General features: G+C 41.9%; 1 protein-coding gene across 4 annotated transcripts; it reads right to left on the reverse strand.

The window, feature by feature from the left end:
- Positions 1-208: 208 nt before the first annotated feature.
- Positions 209-19,677, reverse strand: LOC141803876 (bromodomain-containing protein 4-like). 4 transcript variants are annotated; one of them, XM_074687947.1, is made up of 22 exons: positions 19,608-19,677; positions 17,505-17,609; positions 13,400-13,640; positions 13,214-13,306; positions 12,197-12,334; positions 11,968-12,100; positions 9,814-10,130; positions 9,349-9,726; positions 9,112-9,240; positions 8,676-8,897; positions 8,255-8,481; positions 8,072-8,172; positions 7,727-7,984; positions 5,965-6,060; positions 5,386-5,772; positions 4,679-5,281; positions 3,990-4,090; positions 3,791-3,911; positions 2,792-2,925; positions 2,497-2,687; positions 2,156-2,396; positions 209-2,025 (listed from the first exon to the last, which is right to left on the reverse strand). In XM_074687947.1, the coding sequence occupies exons 3-22, from the start codon at positions 13,526-13,528 to the stop codon at positions 1,957-1,959; spliced, it is 4,068 nt and encodes a 1,355-aa protein (XP_074544048.1). In that variant the 5' UTR covers positions 13,529-13,640; positions 17,505-17,609; positions 19,608-19,677; the 3' UTR covers positions 209-1,956. The 4 variants fall into 4 exon arrangements, with proteins under 4 accessions (XP_074544048.1, XP_074544023.1, XP_074544031.1 ...); XM_074687922.1 differs by lacking the exon at positions 17,505-17,609 and having other exon boundaries at positions 19,608-19,659; XM_074687930.1 differs by lacking the exon at positions 19,608-19,677 and having other exon boundaries at positions 4,679-5,278; positions 17,505-17,603.
- Positions 19,678-19,704: the final 27 nt, after the last annotated feature.

Here is a 19,704-nt window from a genome sequence, read left to right on the forward strand (position 1 = left end):
CTAGTGTTTGGTGTGTGGTGCTTGTTGGGTGGATACGAGTGTGTGAGATCTTTGTCTTTATTTGTAGCTCCCCCCTCTGGCTGAGAAGAGGACAACCATCTCCAACAGAGAAATTCAGAAAAGACAAAAAGACCACAAACAGTTGTTTAAAGATTTTTTTAAATATTATTTTAATACTTTTCTTAAAAAAGATGCTTTACTCCATAATCTGAACAAGATGAATCTATTGACCTCAATGCCTCACTCACCAACATACCAACAGGTTGTTCTGGGTAAAATAAAATCAGAGAAAAATAGCAAAGGAAAAAAAGAAAAAGAAACTCAAAACAATCAAATATGAAAAGGGAAAAGAAATGAATGAAACATAAAAAAAGTGATTATAGAGTCGGAAACACTCACAGATCTCTGGGCCAACCTAAGGAAGTCAGGAGAGCATCCTGCTTCCAGAAAACACAATGGCACACGACATCCCAAATCAGTTAGCATGGACGATGAAAGAGTGTTCAAATAAAAGACAAAGATGACAAACAAAAACCTATAATACAGACTGAAGCTGTGACAGACGGCTTAGAAAGACTAAAACATGTACATGATGAGAGGAAATCTAAAAAAAAAGAAAAAAGAAGTCCTGATGAGTGATGGGCAAGTACTGAACACATGACTGCGTACGCTGAAGCAGTGACACACAAAGATGTAGGAACTGCTTCTCCAAACTGTTACAGAGCAAACTGCTGCTCAACTCCAGATTTGAAAGGGAGATGAAGGGAAAATTAAATAGCAATAAAAACATAGCCTTTAATATAAAGTGAAAAGAAGATTCATTTTACAAGTAAAAAATGAGAATGAACTTTCAGCACTGAATAGATTGGTTTTGGCATAGAGTAGAGAAAAAAAATAATCAGAAAAAAGGTAAGAGAGAATAAGACAGACGAAACAATCCTCTCAATAGAATCATAAAAAAGTTTTTTTTTCTTCTTTACAGTAAATTCTACAAAATCAAAACCAGGAGCTCAGAGATGAACACAGAGACGAGCTTTACTCCTCCCAAATCCTAATTCCTCTCAAGTTATTTTGCGCTGATGTTGCGTCATATATAATATATATTGATGTATCTATTTATATATATAATATGTATAATTTGTTGGGTATGATTGTTAGTTTACAGGCCGGAGCGCTAAGGCAATGGACGCACTCTGAGACGTTCCAAATGACCGTTCCTTCCTCGACAGCATCACTGACGCCTCCATCTCACTGAATAAAGAGAGAATAAGAAGTGAAGGGAGGATGGATCAGAAGAGAGAATGAAAGTGGCGTGGGGAGGGGGTGTTGTGTCCCGAGAAAACGCGCCACTCTCAGGGAACCCCTGTGCCCGACAAACTAGACCACACCAGCTTCAGTTAAAATCCAACAGAAAATAAAAACAAACAAGTTGGAAGAGGAAAAGACAAAAACATAGTGATCTGTCTGTTTATAAATTTGTTCACCTGTTCCTTCTACGCCTCCTTCTTTCTTCTCAGACATTATAGAATACGGTTTTCATTGAGTTACTTAAATTAAACCATTATTTTTGTATTTAAAAGTCCTGTCCCCTCCTTTTCATTCAGCTTATCTTGTTTTTTTTTCTCTCAGCGGAGACAAATAAGTGATTTCACTGTTGAACTGCCCACATCAGGAACCCAGACAAAACAACTATAAACACCAAGCCAGACACCAAAACGTATCTGAGGTTGGAGGAAAGGAGGGTTGCTTATTTCAATTTCACTTCCCCCCTCTCATTCACATGACACAAGCCAGCTGTTTCAACTACTGAGAGAAAGGGACAGTTACTATCAAGTCTGTGTTTGTGTGAGAGCAGCGACTGTGTTTCAGAGCTTCGTGGTTTAGATGCATGTTTGGAAATTTTGCTTATATGTGTCTACAGGTCCTTCTTTCACTCCCACCGTCTGCTGTCCACAATTAGAACAGGTTCTCTTCAAAGATGGCCATCAGGTCACTCTGGAAGTTAATGTCAATGGTGTCCGCCATCTGTAAAGGGGACAGAACAATGACCAGTGTTAAGAGACTTTTTTGCTTTGTGCAAAATGATTTTAAAAAATTATATCATTTTGCAGGTAGAAATATTTTCTTTGAGCTCAACAAAATTAGGTTGGTATACCGCCTCTCTCCTGCGCCTCTCTTGCTCGCGGCGACGTGCCATGTCCCTCTGGTCGAGAGGATTCTGTGAAGCTGAGGAGGGCGGGGTGGGAGCTTGTTGCGGAGGGGGTGGCGCCTGTGGAGAGTGAGTCGGAGGGGTTGAAGCCGGAGGTGTAGGAGCAAGAGGTGACTGTTGCTCCTGGCGACGGCGGGTATCTTCCTGCACTCGACGTGCCTGCTCCATGGTGTCATCATCATCACGACTACAACATTGAAATCAGAAATAAATGAGTGAGCAGGCAAGTGAAGGCAAATTTAATCCGCTCAGTCTTTCTTTTCTCCCATCTCCCGCTTTGAACCTACCGTAGCTTTTCTTGCTCTCTCCGGGCCTGCTCAGCCTGTGCTTTTAGCATTCTTTCTCTCTCCTCCTTCTCCTTGGCTGCCCGTCGAAACTGTTCGAAGCTGTCGCTGGAGGAGCGCACAGAGGAGGCTGGTGTAGACTGGGACCGCTGAGCAAGGCTCGCCCAAGAGCCCATGTTCTTTAACTTCACATCCTAAGAGGAGGACGGGAGAGAGGGAGAGGTAACAAATGTCAGACGTGTTGGAAGAATGATATTAATGATGTGGGTGAAAACATTGGTGTCTCAGTTACACATACCTGTGTCTTCTTGGCAGCAATGGGAGTTTTGGGCTCTTGCTTGATTTTGATGTCCTGCTGGGAGCAGGGGGGTACTGGAGAGTCTGTGTGGCGGGAACCAGTGCGAGAATTGTCCAATGACTTTGACTCTAGTCCTGAAGAGAAGTACAGGTGGTGTTAGAGCAAATTTATGAGTTCAACAGCAGGAGGGTCATTATGGATAAAATCTGGTCATTTGATCACTCTACACTGCCTGTTGTTATTGATGTGTGTGAAAAGTTGTGTGTGTCCCTAAACTTGCAATTGTTTTTGTTATATTCATTAGCTTTGGATATAATGGATTATATTATACGAGAACCATCAAACCCTCTCTTCATCAAACTGAAAGCACTAAAGTTCATGGACTTGGTCAAACTCAAAACACTCCTCATAATGCACAAAGAAAATCACAATCAGTTACCACAGGGCACCCAAAAGTTGTTTCAAAAAAAGAGAAAATAAGCACAATCTCAGAGGATTATGCTTTTTCAAAATAACAGCCAGTACGTACTACCACCAAAAAACACAGTGTATCAGTTAAAGGAGTCAATTTGTGGAATGGCTGCAGTGAAAAAATGAAAACATACAGATCACTTAATCAGTTCAAACAGATTTATATACATTTTATTCTAAGTGGATACAAGAGTGAGATGGAAACAAACTTAAACTAATAACAAATGTGTTGTTTGTGTTTTTTTGTTTTATTGTGGTGCACTTTCTTTTTATCTGTTTTGTTTTCTTACACATAATCTGACAGATAAGACTATAAATTCGCAAAAACAAAGGGGTAGGACTAGAAATGTCTTTTGACTTCATCCTACACCCTTTCAAAGAAGGTATAATGATCCATGTTATTAGAATTGCATCTTCAATTGTTTTTTTTTTCCTGCTTAAAAATATCGTACATCTTATTTATCTCAATTTTTTACCTACTTGAATAAACAAATAAATGAAACAAAATGAAATATTCTGAAAACTCACTGTGTTTGTTGTCAGGTTTGTGTGTTTCTTGTCGCATAACAGGACTGAAAGGCGAGGGGGGCAGAACGGGCGACTGTGTAGGTTTCTCTTCTTTGACCCCCAACAGGTTGGACCTCTGCTCCTACAGACACACGGTTCTTTAAAAAGAGTCAACTTGCACGCATATACACACATCATTAGGAAAGATTATATCACTCACATGTTTCTTTGACTGTGGGGGTGACTGATGTCCCATTGTGTGGAACTGAGGCATCTGAGGAGAGTGCATCATCAGTGGAGACGGGCTCTCACGTTGGCAACCTTAAAATAATAATAATAAAACAATAATAATAATGAAAAAAATATATTTAAAAACAACAGGAAAACATCTGATATATTTTTTCAACTGGAAATGCAAGTAAGTGGTGAGAAACTTGTACAATTCATCAGACAGGTAAAGAAAAAAAAGGCAGCAAACACAGGAAACATAAAGGAAGTGGAGGATAATACATGTCATTCACCTGTTGGTGGTCACAGTGTGATGAATCATTTGATATAATCTTTTTTTTCTGGTTCCTTTAATAATTTTTCCAAAATGGTTTCAGGCTGACCAGCATCTTCTGTGGATGCTACACTACTGACATGTACTTCCACAAAAATTCAAACTGTTCCTTATCAAAATACAGTCAAAAAAAGTCTAAGTGCTGCATCTTTGGCTGCATTCAACTTTTGTTAGTCACAATTTGTTTATTTTTTTTCCACACAAAAGACACAAAACACAGCAACACGCTGGTACATATGGGCAGAAATGATTCTCTGGAAAAACACATTTTTTCTTTCTGCTCTGGACATTTAAAGAGGTTAAGACACAGAGCGGGAATCCATTCATTCCTTGCGTGGATATCTCACCTGTTGAGAAAGGCTCTGCTTTGTTGCGTGGGGACTGCTGTTGGTGCTGTTGCATCTGATGCACCTTCTGCTGCAGGGCCACGCCTTTCTGGTGCTGAGATGTTGACGTGTTCATATGTGGGAAGGGCTGCCGCATGTGCGAATGACCCGAACTGTGTCTCTGTGTCAGGGCGGGGTTTGTCGGGGTCACAGGTTGTGTGTTCATTGACTGCATGAGCTGAGAGGCATTCTGCACAGGTGAATGTGCGAGCGTGTGAAGAGTCTGCGAGGAGGGTCGAGCCTGGAGAGACTGCAGGAAGGTGTGAACTTGACTGAGGGGTGTGATTTCAGAACTGGTGGGCGTCGGCTCTTCGTCGTCCTCCAGTAGGGCTTGGGGTGGTTGTGCTGAGAGAGTGCCCAAGATCCCATGGGATGGGGGTGAAGGGACTCGAGGACGGGGAACCGGCTGGGGGAGTGAGAGTGGCAGCGAAGTCTGAAGCTGGGGAGAGGACGATGGAGGCAGGGTGGGGAGAGTGGACGGGGGAGGCTGGGGGATTTTTGGAGGGAGTGGCGCCGCTCTGTTGCTAGGTCTTGATGGCTGCTGGGGAAGGGCATTGTGGACTGCTGTAGACAGCACAAGAGACGGACAAGAAAGAAAAAATCAAAATAAATCATGATCAGTAATTTAGAGGAACTCCAGTGAATTTGTGTGTTTGCAGTGTACACACCTGGTGAAGGTATGATGGGATGTTGGTTTAGGAAAGGGTGTGTCTCAGCAGTTGCTTGGCCGGTGGGTGCGTTTGCGTTGAGGGGGCCGGGCATGGCAGCACCAGCAGGAGTAATGCTTGGATTGGGCTCTGTGTTCGACTGTGTGAGGTGAGGGTTCATGAAGTGAGCCAGGGGATCAAATCCAGAGCTCAGCAGCTGGGAGTCCAGAGATGGGACAGAGACGGCGACAGGGGGAGGGGGGACAAACGGAGGCTTGGACAGGACCACTGGAGGCTGAGTCTGGGGCTGAGGAGCCACCAGGCCCGTACCAGCACCGGGGGTCTGGTGGAGCGGCCTCTTGGTGTCTTTGATAGTTGGGGTCTTCTTCTGCTGCTTGGGAACCAGCCCTGCCAGACAAAGATGTTCCTGAGTTTAAATATTGTGCTCCTGCTAACATTTATTCTATCATATAGAGTGAAAACATTTCACCCCTTCATGAAGACTTCTTATTTAAACTGAATGGAGAGTGGTAATAAGGGAATAAAGGGGGGTCACTACTTGCTCTCAGAGAAATGTTTCATGTTGAGTATGTAGGTTACCATTCTCAGAGTCTTCACTGTCAGAGGAGTCACTGCTTCCTGAAGATGAGGATTCTGTCTTTATCTTTGACATGTTTGACATTTCCAGAAGCTTTTCTACAGGAACAAAACAGAACCACATTCACAGTTAAAGAAAAAGACACATTTATACAGGAAAAGCCAGACATCTTGTAACAAGTCTTATCAAGGAAGCTGGAAGCCAAAAACCCGAAAAATTTGAGCTTCTCTGTGAAGGCGGGTACTAGGGCTGAGCAATTAATCCAATTTAAACCAATATCGCAATGTGATAGAACGCAATTTTCAAATTGCAAAGGCTGCAATTAAAAAACAAAACAAAACAAAATATTAAATGAATTTACTTAAGTTTGTGTTTTGTTAGTGATGAGAGACCAGTAAGATTTTTATACAATTTATATTTAAATTTATGTTCACACAGTGTTTCTTTTTCATTTTATAAAAAAGTGCTTTCCACATGTTGACATATTTCAGTGGTTGAGCCAGATATTTGGTCTTATTTACATTTCTGGGCTGTATTCTATGTGAGATCCATAGATGAGAGGATTCATATTTATTTTTTATCTTATTGTTCATATCAGGCCTGTTGTTCTGTAGTGCTTCGTTCCTTTCTCTGATTTTATTTAAGGTAATTAATGATAATTTTATTACAGGTCTATAAGGCCTAAAGTTAAATCAACCAGTCAATATTCTACTGTGATTGTAATAGTTAAATAAAGGTACATGTCATTTGTAAACATGACATGTAGGCCTGGCAAACAGGAAAAAAAAGTTTGTATGTTACACTATCCTTTGTTGTGTTGGTCATACTATAGAACAGTTTATTGCTTGTGTTAATGAATAATGCAAAAGATAAACATCCCCCCAAAAAATCGCATGCTAAATCGCAATCACAATATTGGTAAAAAAAAATCGCAATTAGATTAATTTCCAAAATCGGTCAGCCCTACCGTCTACACAACGACGGTTTTAGGGTGAAACACAAAAGTGTTGTTGCGTTTACATGGAAATAGAGTTTTAGTTGACCTAAAGCGGGTACTTCTGAAAACAGCCTCCAGAGTGGAGTTTTTCTGAAACGCTGCCAGCACCGTTGCCATGTAAACAGTAAGCCAGCATTTTTAGTGGAAACGCTGATGTCACGCTCTGCTTTGCGGGAGCACATACGATAGTACAACAGTACTGTTATCATTATCCAAGCGGCAACCTCCGGTCTAAGATTATGAGACAATGCTGAAGTGGTAAAATCTACTGTTTCTCGAGTGTCGGCTTGAGGCTGGCTCCAGAAGTACTGGAAGTCACATACACACCAAGCCAAAAAAGCTGTTTTCAAAGCAGAATTTAACCTATTTACAGCTTGGTTCAAAAAATGTCTCCTGTCTGAGTAGCTAATTTTACTATCGACACACACTGCAAGGGGGGTAAATTTTTTTCTAACTCGGACGTTCAGAGGATATTAAGATCACAAGCTTGCCCAATCAGAGGCACAGCTCAGGCCAGTATAGCCGCTATAGCTGATGTGCTTCATTTTCAGTTTCAGAAACAGAAGGGTGACGTCGGGGAGACTACGTCCATGTTTTATACAATTTATGTTATGATCATTACGGACTACTGTACTGAGCTTGTGCTGCTCAATCTGCTGACTGTCTTTCAACAAAATGTGCATCTGTTGCTCCACTTCTGCACTTAATATTCCCTAATACACCAGATGATCGGCTCAAGTGTGAGTGTTTTGACTCAGACAACCTACCTGATGGCTTCTTCTTCTTTTTGAGGCAGCTGGAGACATATTTCTCCAGCTCTCTCAGCGTGGAGGGCTTCAGTGTCTCAAAGTCGATCTCGATCTCGTCTGGGTTGGAGTTCTTTAAGGATGGCTCACGTGTCTGGATTATGTGCACGACCCGGCCCAGTTTGTCACCAGGCAACTTATTGATGTCCAGGCTCAGTTGGCGCTTCTCCTCATACGACATGGGCTTGGCTCTGTCTGCAGACCCCGCCCCGAACACATCTGTAGAGGGCAGAGTGACAGCAGCTTAATACTAAGCCACTGATAAAGAAATAACCTTTATGTCCAACATCTTTACAGCATACTCACCAATGTCATCCTCTGCCTCAAGAGAAGCAGAAGGGACGAGAGGAGTTGGCCCAGGCGGAGGAAGCACAGCTGGGCGGCTATTTTTAACCCCTTCTTTCTTGCTGTGAGTGAGAAACGGACTGTTAGCTCCAGATAAAGTGGTGACTAAAACATCACTAATCTCATTACCTCTGGAACACCTACCCCGGCTTTTTCCTTTCCTTCTTTGCAACGATTGGCTCCTTGCTACTCTTGTTTTTCTTCAAAGGCTGAAGCATCACAGGAGGAGGCGGGCTCTCCACAGGCTCCTCTACTCCCATCTTCTTCTTGTGCTTTTCTTTCTTCTTCTCCTTCTTTTCCCTCTCTTTCTTCTTAGGCTTACTGGCTTGGGGTTGGGAGAGTGCCGCCAGCTGCTCGTGAACAGCTTTAAGCTACAGAGCAAGGACAAGCACACGCACACACACATGCCCACACACGCACACAGATGATTTTATGAGAGGAAGAGACAGTAGCAAGTGAAATAATGTTTCAGCATTCACCCACTGTTGGCAAAGCTGCTCTGCGTGGCCCACCCACCTGTCGTGTCTCATAAGCCTCCCTCCCCCTTCATTTTCCATCCTCTAACCTGTTCCTGTAACTCCGCCAATCGCTGTTGCCTTTCGTGCTCTGAGTCTCCTGCTGAGGACTCCGATTCTGAGGAACTGGAGCTGATGTCCTCAGAGACGGTAGAAGGAGGCGGGGCTTGTCGAGTGGAGGGGGCAGGGTGGAGGGCCGATGACGGGGTGGGAACAGGGACGGGCTCCTCTGGCTCATCAGGCATTTTGGCAAAACGCATCTCAAACACATCCTGTTGGGATGGACGACAACAGAAACATTTGAATACGACCTATTTCATAACACCTGTGAACTATCTTTACAGGATAGCTAACCCTCCTGAATTAGAGGGTAATGACTAACGACATATGTAGACACAGCTCACTCATGTTCAGTTCAGCCTTGCGATGGTTAGAAGTATAAAATGTCTATCATGGATTGCCTCCTACATCTGGTGTGTTGGTTACCTGTAACTTTTGAGCCATGCCAACCACATCATGGTCTGGGGGATTGTACTTGTAACAATTGGAGAACATCAACCGGACGTCTGCTGCAAATTCTTGAGCATCTCTGTACTGTCTGCTGTCCAGCTTTTTCTGAAGGAGACAAAAGTACAGAATAATGAGCTAAACCTTGAAACGATTTTATATGAAAAAGAATAAAACATGTTGTAACATGTCGTCCTCCACTCTTGGTGAAATCACCTTGATGGAGCTGAGGTCCATGGGGTGCTTGATGATGTCGTGGTAGTCATGCAGACCGAGAGCTTTTACATCCACAGGCTTGTAGAAGGGCCAGGCGTACGCTACGTGTTTCTTAGAATGCATTTCTTTGAGGAGTCGTGCACAGAAACGCAGCTGGTCCTGCCGCTTCTGCGTCCCCGTCACCGTGCCTCCCGTCTCCAAACCACCCCCGAGGTGATGCTGGGAGTCCGGCTGTGAGGCTTCTTTTTTGGGTTGCTTTGGGGGGCGGCTGCTCTCTCTGCGAGGCCGAGCCTCAGTGGAGACGGGAGAGGATTCACTAAGCTGGTCATTGGCTGTGGGTGTGGTGGTGTCTGCTTTCCTCTTCTGGCTCTTCCTTTGCTGTTTGGTTTAATCAACATTCAGGGATCAGAGGCGAGAGGTGAATAAGCTTGTACTAAGCGCATAAGGCTGCTGAATTCTCTTTACCTTAACAAGTGCAGGGGAACTCTGCAGCATCGAGGTCTGATGGAGGCCTGGGAGCGCCGGGGCCACGGGGAGAACTGAGGTCATTCCCTGTGCCAGGATGTCAGGGGTTGAGAGGGAAAAGGGAGGCCCAGGATGGGATGCATGGGAGGCGGGTGTAGGAGGCACACGTGGGGGCTGAGGCTGGGCCAGGGGGGGAGGGCCCGGAGTGGCCGGTAAAGTGTGGGTCTGTGGGGTCGTTGCTGGGGATGAGAAGCCTCGTGTGTGAGGAGTGGAAGAGGGGGACGATGAGTCCTGTCCTGAATCTGACTTTATAAGAGCTGGGGGAAAAAGAAAAATGTAGAAGCTGTAAAATCACAGACATTTTGGGGTTTCCACTACATGTAAATGACCATGGTGCACCGCCACGCCAAAATAAAAGCTGCCATGCCTTCAAAACTATGACTCTTTTCTCCAGATGTTTAAAATGCACACGTAAGTCACACAGTTACTGGAGAAAATCATTTCTGCACTTACTTTGATCATCACTCCGTGTTTAAAGATACCTGTTTATGTATTTATATGCTGTAATAATGCAAGTCACATCATAAATATTCCAGGAGTTGCGGAGTAAACTTTTCTGCGCTGGAGTGCATTGTTTCTATCCGTTTATAAAGTCAGCACAAGCCGAGGTACCCCCTGTCACTCTGTGTGGTTTATATTTATATTTATGTTTAACTTAATATTGATTAGTTTGTGGAGACTGTAATGGCTAAAGACTCTGAGAATCCAGTTGTGCATATTATGCTCCAGCAGATTGTTAATCCTCCTATTAAAGTGTAGTATATGCATCAGCCAGTCTAGGAAATTTAAAGTAGTTTTTTAACAAAAAGATAGATCTCAGAATGGCTACAAACTTTGCCATTAGATAAGGCAAAATTATTTTTGTGTTGAATACATAAATTATAAAAGTTTGAAATTTCTAATGTTTTGGGTTTTTTAATGTTTTTTTTTCCCAGTGTGTGTGTTTTTCAAAAAATCCTGGAGGAAACCCTAAGTTTGCCCCCAAAAACCAGAGAAACTTATATTTATTATAATATCCCACTAAGTGACAGGCCACCTGTGGTCTTAAACAGTAAAAATCCAGTCATTATTATTTCAAAGTCAACATGGTCACAAACTAGTGTCAAAACACCCCAAACGTTTTAAAAGAGAGGACATTAATCCAATGTAGCTCTCACTGTCAAGCTCACACTGCACCAGTAACTCACTCAACTAAATATGAGAAAACAAGCCCAAAGTCACTAATAAGCAGTCTTACCAACCAACACTGCAAACAACAAATTAATTTCCTTGTTACCTGCTTCATTCATTTTGAGAAAATTTCTTTTTGTACTGTACTTGTATTTTTATGTCATCATGAATGAAATAAAGACAAACAAACATGACACAGAGCTGACCAATCAGAGGTGAGAACCTAACTCTGAGTAAATGCAGTGAAAATGCAATGCACAGGTTGAATTTTAAAGGTCTGCACATTTTAAAGGCCAAATTAGGTTGAAACACAAAATGATCGCGATTAATCCACTAATAGAAAAAATAACCAATAGATTGGTAGAAATTAAAAATAATCATTAGTTGCAGCCCTAGTCCTGAAGATATACAACACTGTCTCGGTCATGTGAGGGTATGAATGTACTGGGTGAGGTTTACTGCTTACTTTAAATGGCTTACAGAAGTAGCTAATATGTTGTCTTCCACTGTTTACATTGTAGATAATTTACATGCATCCATTCATGGCTCTTTCTTGACAGAGGCTTAAATACAACAAATATTCTAACTTCGATGGATGGAAAACTGGTTCAGAGGGACAATAAAATGTTTATCTATAGTGTAAGATGTGCTGAAGCTTGAAACACAATCATGAGGTTTGAGATTACATGTAGCAACAACTGTTGTGGTTGGGAAACAGGCTGATCCAGTAAGGACAGTGTGTGAGCAGCACACACAGGTTGGGCTGGTATAATGGACTCTTGGCACGTCCTCATAATCATCAGTATGGAAATAATAACAACCAAAACATGCCTCGTATTGTAACCACTGACTGGAAAACGAGGTTAGATATGAATATTGTATTATTTTTTTATGACTATTTGTACTTGTCATACAAACTCATACCTGTTTCCCGTCTGGCCCCTCTGCGCCCTTGGGTGACCACAGCGATCTCTTTCTCCTCCTGGGGCATCTCTGTGATCTTACAGAGGAAGACTTTTTCTAAGGCCTCCGCCATCAGGACGATGTCATCCCCCGGCTAAAAACATGACACATGTGCATGTTTAGACGATCCTCTTTACAGTCGGACACATGATGTCACAAACAGGCAGAGCCTCTGTGTGCAGCAGCTGACCTTGTTGTAGATGTAGCAGTTTGTGAACATTGTGTTGAAGTCTTGGATACACTCCTGGGCGTTCCAGTAGTAGTTGTTCTCTAGACGTTTTTTTATCGTGCCCATGTCCATTGGGTTGTTAATGATCTTGTAGTAATCCTTAAAAAGAAGGTACAGAGTGCTGGGTTAGTTTCAGGTCTAATGAAAGTAAGTGATGACTGTTAGGAATCAAAGACATAGTGTTGTTTATACTGTTCACTTTTGGGTCTAGGAAGAGAATCATCACATAATATCACATTATAATACAATTACTGAAGTTAAACCTAAAGCTCTTGAGGGGAACTTGCAGTATGTGCCCAGTTTGGCACCTCCTGCAAACAAAATGGTCATTGCTGGTCTTGTCTTGTGCATGCAGTTTTTGTAAAAAAAAAAAAAAAAAAAAAATCGAATCCCTCTTTCTTTGACAGTGAAATGTTTCATTCAATAACAGCAAGGACAGTACTTCATATTTCTAATAAATCAGTGTTTGGTATTTGATACTATCAGTATGCTTAGTTAACAAACTTTATAAAACATGGACCCAGTATCAGTGATGTAACCTGTTGATTTCTGAGCAGGTGTTCAATCAGCTTTACAAACTAACCTAGAAGCCAGCAGAGGATGGAGATGAGGTTATAGTCTAGCCGCCTAGCTAACAGTTCCAGCGCACCCTCCCATCAGACAGTGCAGCCAAGCCATTGTTAAAGCATACTTAATTATCTCAAAATGTTTAAGTTATGCGAGTATTAACCTCCAGGACAGTTCTTAAGAAGAAAAGAAAGGGGGACAAGACCGACAAATCCTGCTTTCTGTGCTGAGCAGTAAACATGTTTATTCTGCCGTAAAAATGGGCTATTCAATGGGCTTCCAAAGAAAGTCTCAGAGTTGAAACCAGTCTCAAGTGGACAGCTGAGGAACTGCAGAGTTTTAATTTCTGAACCTTGCGGTTTGGATCTGGATAATAAAATGTGAACATCCAAGTTTCACACGTTGACTCACCGGTAAGTTGAGTTTGATGGCATCTACAGGATTCTGGAAAGGCCATGCAAAGTTGTGTTTCCATAATGTCTTCAACACTTCTTTAAGCAGGAACTGAGAAAGAGTAAAGTCAATCAGGAGTTCAGTTATTAATTCAAGTGTTGAAAAAGGTCACGTTTGCTGTCGATTAAACAGATAGGCAGGTACCTGTAGCTGGTTTGTCTGTCGCCTGGGTCTGGAGGGGTTCCATGTTTCAGGGGGTGGGGGATTGAAAGGGAGAGGGGGCTGGGTAGAGGGAGGGTTCTGGCTGCTGCCTGCATCCAGTCCGTCCCCCATGGCAGAGATGGGTTGCAGCGGCTGAGCGTACAGGTTACGCAGAGTGGACCTGGCAGGGGCAGGCAGGACCGGGGAGACCCCCCTCAGGCCATTACACTCCTTACTCGACTCTCTAGAAAATAAACAAACACAGGGACAGCACCGATGTTAGTGATGAAATCTCTGAGTCAGCTTTTAAAAAACAAAAAACATCAGCATCACACCTCAGATTGAAAATCAGCCATTATCACTTTGTGTAAGTCATTTTTTTTCAACAGCCAGTTTCAATGAACTGTCTGCCTCACTGTGAAACTTCCAAAGTGCATGGCAAAGACATGGATATTTTCCTTAGAAAACCATCACTACAGCATCACATTTGTCTTAGATATTTTGGATGCTTAATTTCTCTAAAACTGAGAACAAGACTATCAAAGTAAACGTGTTAATGTTTTAATTACAGACCACTTGTGTAAAAAAAAACAAGTGAACATGCAACAGATTTGTATTGGTCCAGCTATTATCAACGAAGATTGTGTAAACACAAAATTAACAATTGATTATTTTTATTTATAGGAGACTTGGCAGATCAAAACATATCTTGGGAGAGTGTAAATCTACTCGTCCGCAGCATACATTGTATTGTTTATTGTATAATATTCATCCGCCTCTATATCACAAGGAATTCATTTGAGACTGAAATAAAAAAAAACAACTGTCAGTTAACATCAAATTATGTGTTTAATTTCCTAGACAGTTATAGACTTGCTTGGCTGTGTCCCGAGTTCCACATTTTACATCCATCAGGGTAGCAGCTCTTCCGATTTGTTTTCAGAGGCGGGACTTTAAAAAAAATCTGCAGCTGGTGATTGGACGACCATTCTGATTAACACACTCACCACGGACCAATCCACATCAAGCCACGGTATGACGTAGCTTATGTGAGCAGATGCATCTGAGAAACAATAGATGAACAACTACTGAATCACAAGAAACAGCTGTGAAAAAGGCGTTAGACGACAGCTTCTGTTTTTATATATTTAACTTAAGAATCAAAGGAACGCTGACAAGTACGAAAGTCTGCTGACGTCATGTCTGCTCCCACAGCTCCCACCTCTCTTCCCTGATTGGGCCGGTCAGAATTTAGCCGAGTGAATTCATTGGTCATTGGAGCCTGGCAAGAAGGATCTGCAGGAGTTCAGAAACTGAATCAGGCAGGTCCGTCTGCTCTGCAAGGTTACATTTTACATTCAGTTAAAAAAAGCTGCCTTCAACATCATATACTGGTGCACCTTAGAATAATGCGGTAAAGTTAATTTAACAGAATGTGCAGAACACAAATTAATGTTTCTTACAAAAGGGATATACCGATATGGGATATCAAGGTTTACAAAGGAGTAACCCAGGGGTGATTTTTAGGTTTTTAAAAAACGGATTATGAGCATATTCCGTTTTTTTTTAAACAAGGTTACTGGTGTTGACATGGTCGCACACAACCAGGTTTTTGCTAATATTCTTAATATGAAAGGATTAATAATTTCATGTAAATGTAGCCAGTGAAGAACCTCTCCAACTAGAGGCTCTTTCAATCTGGGACGGCCGTATAGGCAAAAGGTCTCAATTTCACTGAAGCACCAGAGAACAATACTAGTTGTTAACCTGGTGCTGTGTGGTAGACCAGTGCACACACTATACTGTCGGCCATCAGTCACACTACTCCAATATTATGAACCAGACATTAAAAGGCACACGCATGGCTCGCCTACGTCATCGGGAAGCGTCTGCTTACACAAAGCTCAGTGAGACACAGAGAGCAGTGCTACAACTTTAGAGACTTTTTGACTTATCTTAAGTCGTTTTGGTCCGACACGGCCCTCTAACAACCCGTTATTGTTTAAAATGATGTCAAGAGGGGCGGTTGCAGCGATCATACGGTCATTGTCATGGATCATACCTCATGTCCACGTGCTTGTGCTTGTGCAGAGAAGTGAATCGTGCTTGAGTACGGCACACTTGGGGTTACTCTGGTCAAACGAACCTGACTTCAGGGTTGAAGCGTGCTCAAGTATGGTTCGGTTTGCCAGTGTGATTGGGTCATCAAAGATCAACTTCCCTCTCTGACACAAAAGCACCACCATCAAACCTCTCCATCAAGAAAGAAGAACACTGTCCTTGCAATAAAGAGGTAAGGATAACACCATTCTGCCAACAAAACATCAGGGAAGTATTCAAAACCTGATGCTACTCCAACTCAGCCTTCATCAAGATCTCGAAGAAGCACAGTTCCTGGCTTAGCCTACTGGATAAGCCCAGGTTTGCCTTCAGCCCTGGACCTCTTTCCTAAGTCAGTGCCTTATTCTGTCAACTAGTTCCCTGTACCTGTCATCTAAAAATAAGGGTGTAAAAGCCCAAAACTTTAACTTTAAAAAAGAAACACAGTTCCAGCAGTGAGGTAAACGCAATCATCAACTGAGTGCTGTGATCCCCTTCATATCTGGAATATTTGAGACATTCAGGAGATTTTTTTTTAACAAATACAACATCCCAGTATATTACAAGCCCTCGAACAGATTGAGACAGAAACTGGTTCACCCTAGGAACAACACACCTCAGCACAAACAGAAAAATATAGTTAATGCCACGTAGTGCAACGAGGACTGCAGGGCACTGATGTACAGTGCAGCACAGAAGAGGGCCTCAGCTGTAGAACTGACGGAGAAGGGACACTCCTTTGGGGACAGCCACATTTACAGTGAGGATTGTTGGTTTGCCAGAAGTGTGAAGGAAGCCATGGATCTTAAATTTGTGGTTTTGTGGTTAAGTAAGGTTTGTAGTAAATTTTTACTATCTCATTTTATCCACAGGTCTGTGGCCTTGTGGAGAAAATGTTGAAAACATGTCTGCTGTGGACACTTTTTATACTGACACAAAAACATTACCTAGTCAGATGAAAGTGGAAGCAGACTATATGTACAGGATAGAAATGTTTTTGCTGACTAACCCCAGGAAGCTCAATGACTCTGAGGTCAGTCAAAAGATTCTTTAAATGTTTTACAAGAATCTGGTGGAAAGTAGGGATGGGTACCTTTTCACATTTGAAACAATACGATAATGATGCCCGGTACCTGGTAATCTGTACCGGTACCCAACGGTACCAAGTTTCGGTACTTTTTTCTGATTATGTGGTAATAAATATTAATTTGTTTAATAACGAAATATTAAAAAAAATCAATTTAACAAATTAATTCTGCAGCATATAACCTTGCAATGCTGTGTTCATGTCCAGCATGGAAAATCACCTACTCTTCCACTCCCTCACAGTCACATAGATGCATTTAGGTACCCAAACATGGTACCTTTTGGTTTTAATTGATACCCGGTACTTTTGATAGAATCTGGTCGGTACCAATAAAAGCACCTAATTCTTTACCCACCCCTAGTGGAAAGTGATTTGTCTCTCAACATGATTGCATGGTACATGCACTTGAATGTACAATTTAAAGGGAAATTAACACAAGTATGTATTACAGCCAGTAAGATCAATGGGGAACCACAGATGCCACTTGGTGAAATACATACTGAACACCATTAAGAAGAGTGCAGTGAGCAATCAAAAATGTTTAGGAACACTTATTTGTCTCAAGAGCAATTAAAGAACTTAAATCTGATTCAAAAAGTTAAACCTGAAAACTTTCTGGGGTTAGGGTTTTCTCCTTCTGGATTGTTGAAGTAAATTGTCAGTGGATTTTATTATTTTCAACTTTTCATTTAAATGACTTAATTTTTTGTCTTAAAATGTCAATGTGTTTGTGACAAAGGTCTTATTTATGTTCTCATGGTCCAAAAGCATAACAAAGTAAGAGAAAAATACAAAAGCCCTCCATTGTGTGACAAATAGGGGGCCTGCGGGTTTCTTTCTTAGCCATTGGGAAACTATCTGGGGTCACTTTGGAAAAGTTATCTTTAATACATTTACAACAATCAATTTCTGGAGACTCACATGTTTGTTGCTGGGCAGCTGTGATCTGATCCTATTGGGTGATCATATCTCAGTCTGTGAGCCGGTGATTTCCCGAGGTAACACCGGAGGTCTGTCAGTGACACGCTGGGTGCGAGAAACAACATATGATTCATCAGCTTTCAAACAATCACAACTTCTGAATGACCATTCAACAGCTGCATCCAAGTTTATACAAGTGGAATTATTACAAGTAATTGTTATAAAATGAAATGATAAAAAAAGAAGAACCAGCGATAAGACAACATGGTTTTTACATTTTATAAATACAGAAAACATGTTCAAAGTTCATGGTAGTTTCCTACCTTTTTCTCCCTAACCAGTCTGTCGAGTTTTTATCATATGTGCCCCCTTCTCTTTTTTTAGTTCAAAAGGTCCACCTGCATGCACATATTACATTATTCGTAGCTTAAGACAGCTTTTTAACTTAGCTGTGATGTTTTATTCAAAGGTTTCTGAACTGTCATAGTCCTCCACCTTTCTTACTGACTGGTATTACCACACCACTGTCAAGTAATCATCTACCTCATCTGAAGGACAGACTCCCCCCTGAACATGTGTTATGATTCTCCTACCAATCTATGCCCATCTCCCCCCAAGATAACGTCAAAATAAAGAAAACCCCAGCAACACAGAAGAGCTACACATTCTTATAGGAAGCATGTCGTCATGCCCTCCTTAATTCACCAGGAAATTTCCACATGCACACTAGACCCTTACATCCAATCATGACAGTTCCTGAGTTGTTATGTTTTCTCATGAGCAGTTAAAGGGGAACAGAAAACCATTTTAAGTTTCTTAAATTGTTTTCTGTTCCTTTTTAACTGCTAACATGTATTTTCTGATATATAAACATTATTGTTCAACCAAACTTAGATATAACAGTATTATGTTTAATATAATGACATCAATGCTATTGTCTACAGGTGCCCATGAGTTCTTCTTAACAGCTCTATCTTCCTTTACTTGGAGAAATCAAAACAAACAATACTACTGTATAACTTCGACGTTATCAGCAGCCTTTCTCACAGATCATATAAATTATTTCTTACAAGACTCAGGCTTAATTTGTAATGTATCCTCTACTCAAAGCAGCAGAACGAAAATACCTCACTAAAACAGTAAAACCATTAATCCTATCTGATCCAATACTACCAAGTACAACTCAAAACCCCAAACACAGGTTTAAAACAATGCCATAGCGTTACGGTGATATGCAGGGCTAAGGAGTAATGCAAATGTCGCAGCTCATTTAAATGCAAGATAATGTCTGGACAGAGAGGCGCATAAAAATAGACCAACAAATTAATAAATGAGGCAACTAAATCTATCAGCCATCTTGACATTATTTCGTATCATTGCTTTTTAAACTAACGCTTCACGAGGGGAGAAGAGAAGCCAAAAAAAAGCCGTGTTGGAACTGAAATAACGTATTTTAATCCATTAATCAATACACGGACATGTCTGATTGGTCAATAACCTGGTTCCACACCTCTGACTTGCTAACCTTTCATGTCAGTACACCGCCATGTCTACTGACAGCAAGTGACAGCTCCGCACGTAAACGGCCTTTCAGAATACAACTAGGACGGGATTGATATTCTCGAAATGACGTACGTTGCACTTCACATGAAATTCTGCGCCACCGCGCGTAAACTACGCTACTGAGAAGACGTAACTTCTGTCACGAATACGGCCTACGGGGCTACAAACAAACAGCCTAGCAGTTAACATGCTAGCGTGATAGCGAGCTGCAGCTAATGTGCACACTGACAGCACAGAGTGTCCACGGTAATGAAAAGGACCCTGCGACACGTTTAAAGTGGGGGAAGACACAACATTAAACATGCACGAAAACACTAAATCATGCTAATTAATAAGAAATGAAATCATCTATCTCGTGTGCCCGGACCGGTGCAAGGCCTGTGAAGACAGCTCATGCTCCGTTTGGTAAAGCTCACACTGACAGCGCGCGAAAAACGCCCTCGGTGCCCGTTGTTCACCCTCGACCTGGTCCTCAGTGTCGTACCGTTTCGTTTGATGTACCAATGTCAACTGTACAGACTCAATTACAGGTATTTTTACCTTCCTCTCTCGGTTGTCAGCGCTCCCAGACCTTCCTCGCCCCAAATCCAGAACAAACAGTCCCGTTTGACGTCGATGACGTCAGACGCAAGGGGGC

Source organism: Halichoeres trimaculatus, unplaced genomic scaffold (assembly GCF_033239565.1).
Source record: "Halichoeres trimaculatus isolate MK-OKI-2021-1 unplaced genomic scaffold, fHalTri1.1 fHalTri1_scaffold_2, whole genome shotgun sequence".
Classification (NCBI taxonomy): Eukaryota; Metazoa; Chordata; class Actinopteri; order Labriformes; family Labridae; genus Halichoeres; species Halichoeres trimaculatus.

Excerpts from the sequence above, each read along its gene's own strand:
- LOC141803876 (XM_074687947.1), bottom strand. The coding sequence starts at position 13,528 with ATGGGGGACGGACTGGATGCAGGCAGCAGCCAGAACCCTCCCTCTACC. Across the intron at positions 12,335-13,213 it reads CCATCAAACTCAACTTACCG|GATTACTACAAGATCATTAA; the intron begins GTGAGTCAACGT and ends CTTCTTTTTAAG. Across the intron at positions 7,985-8,071 it reads TGAGGCAGAGGATGACATTG|ATGTGTTCGGGGCGGGGTCT; the intron begins GTGAGTATGCTG and ends TGCCCTCTACAG.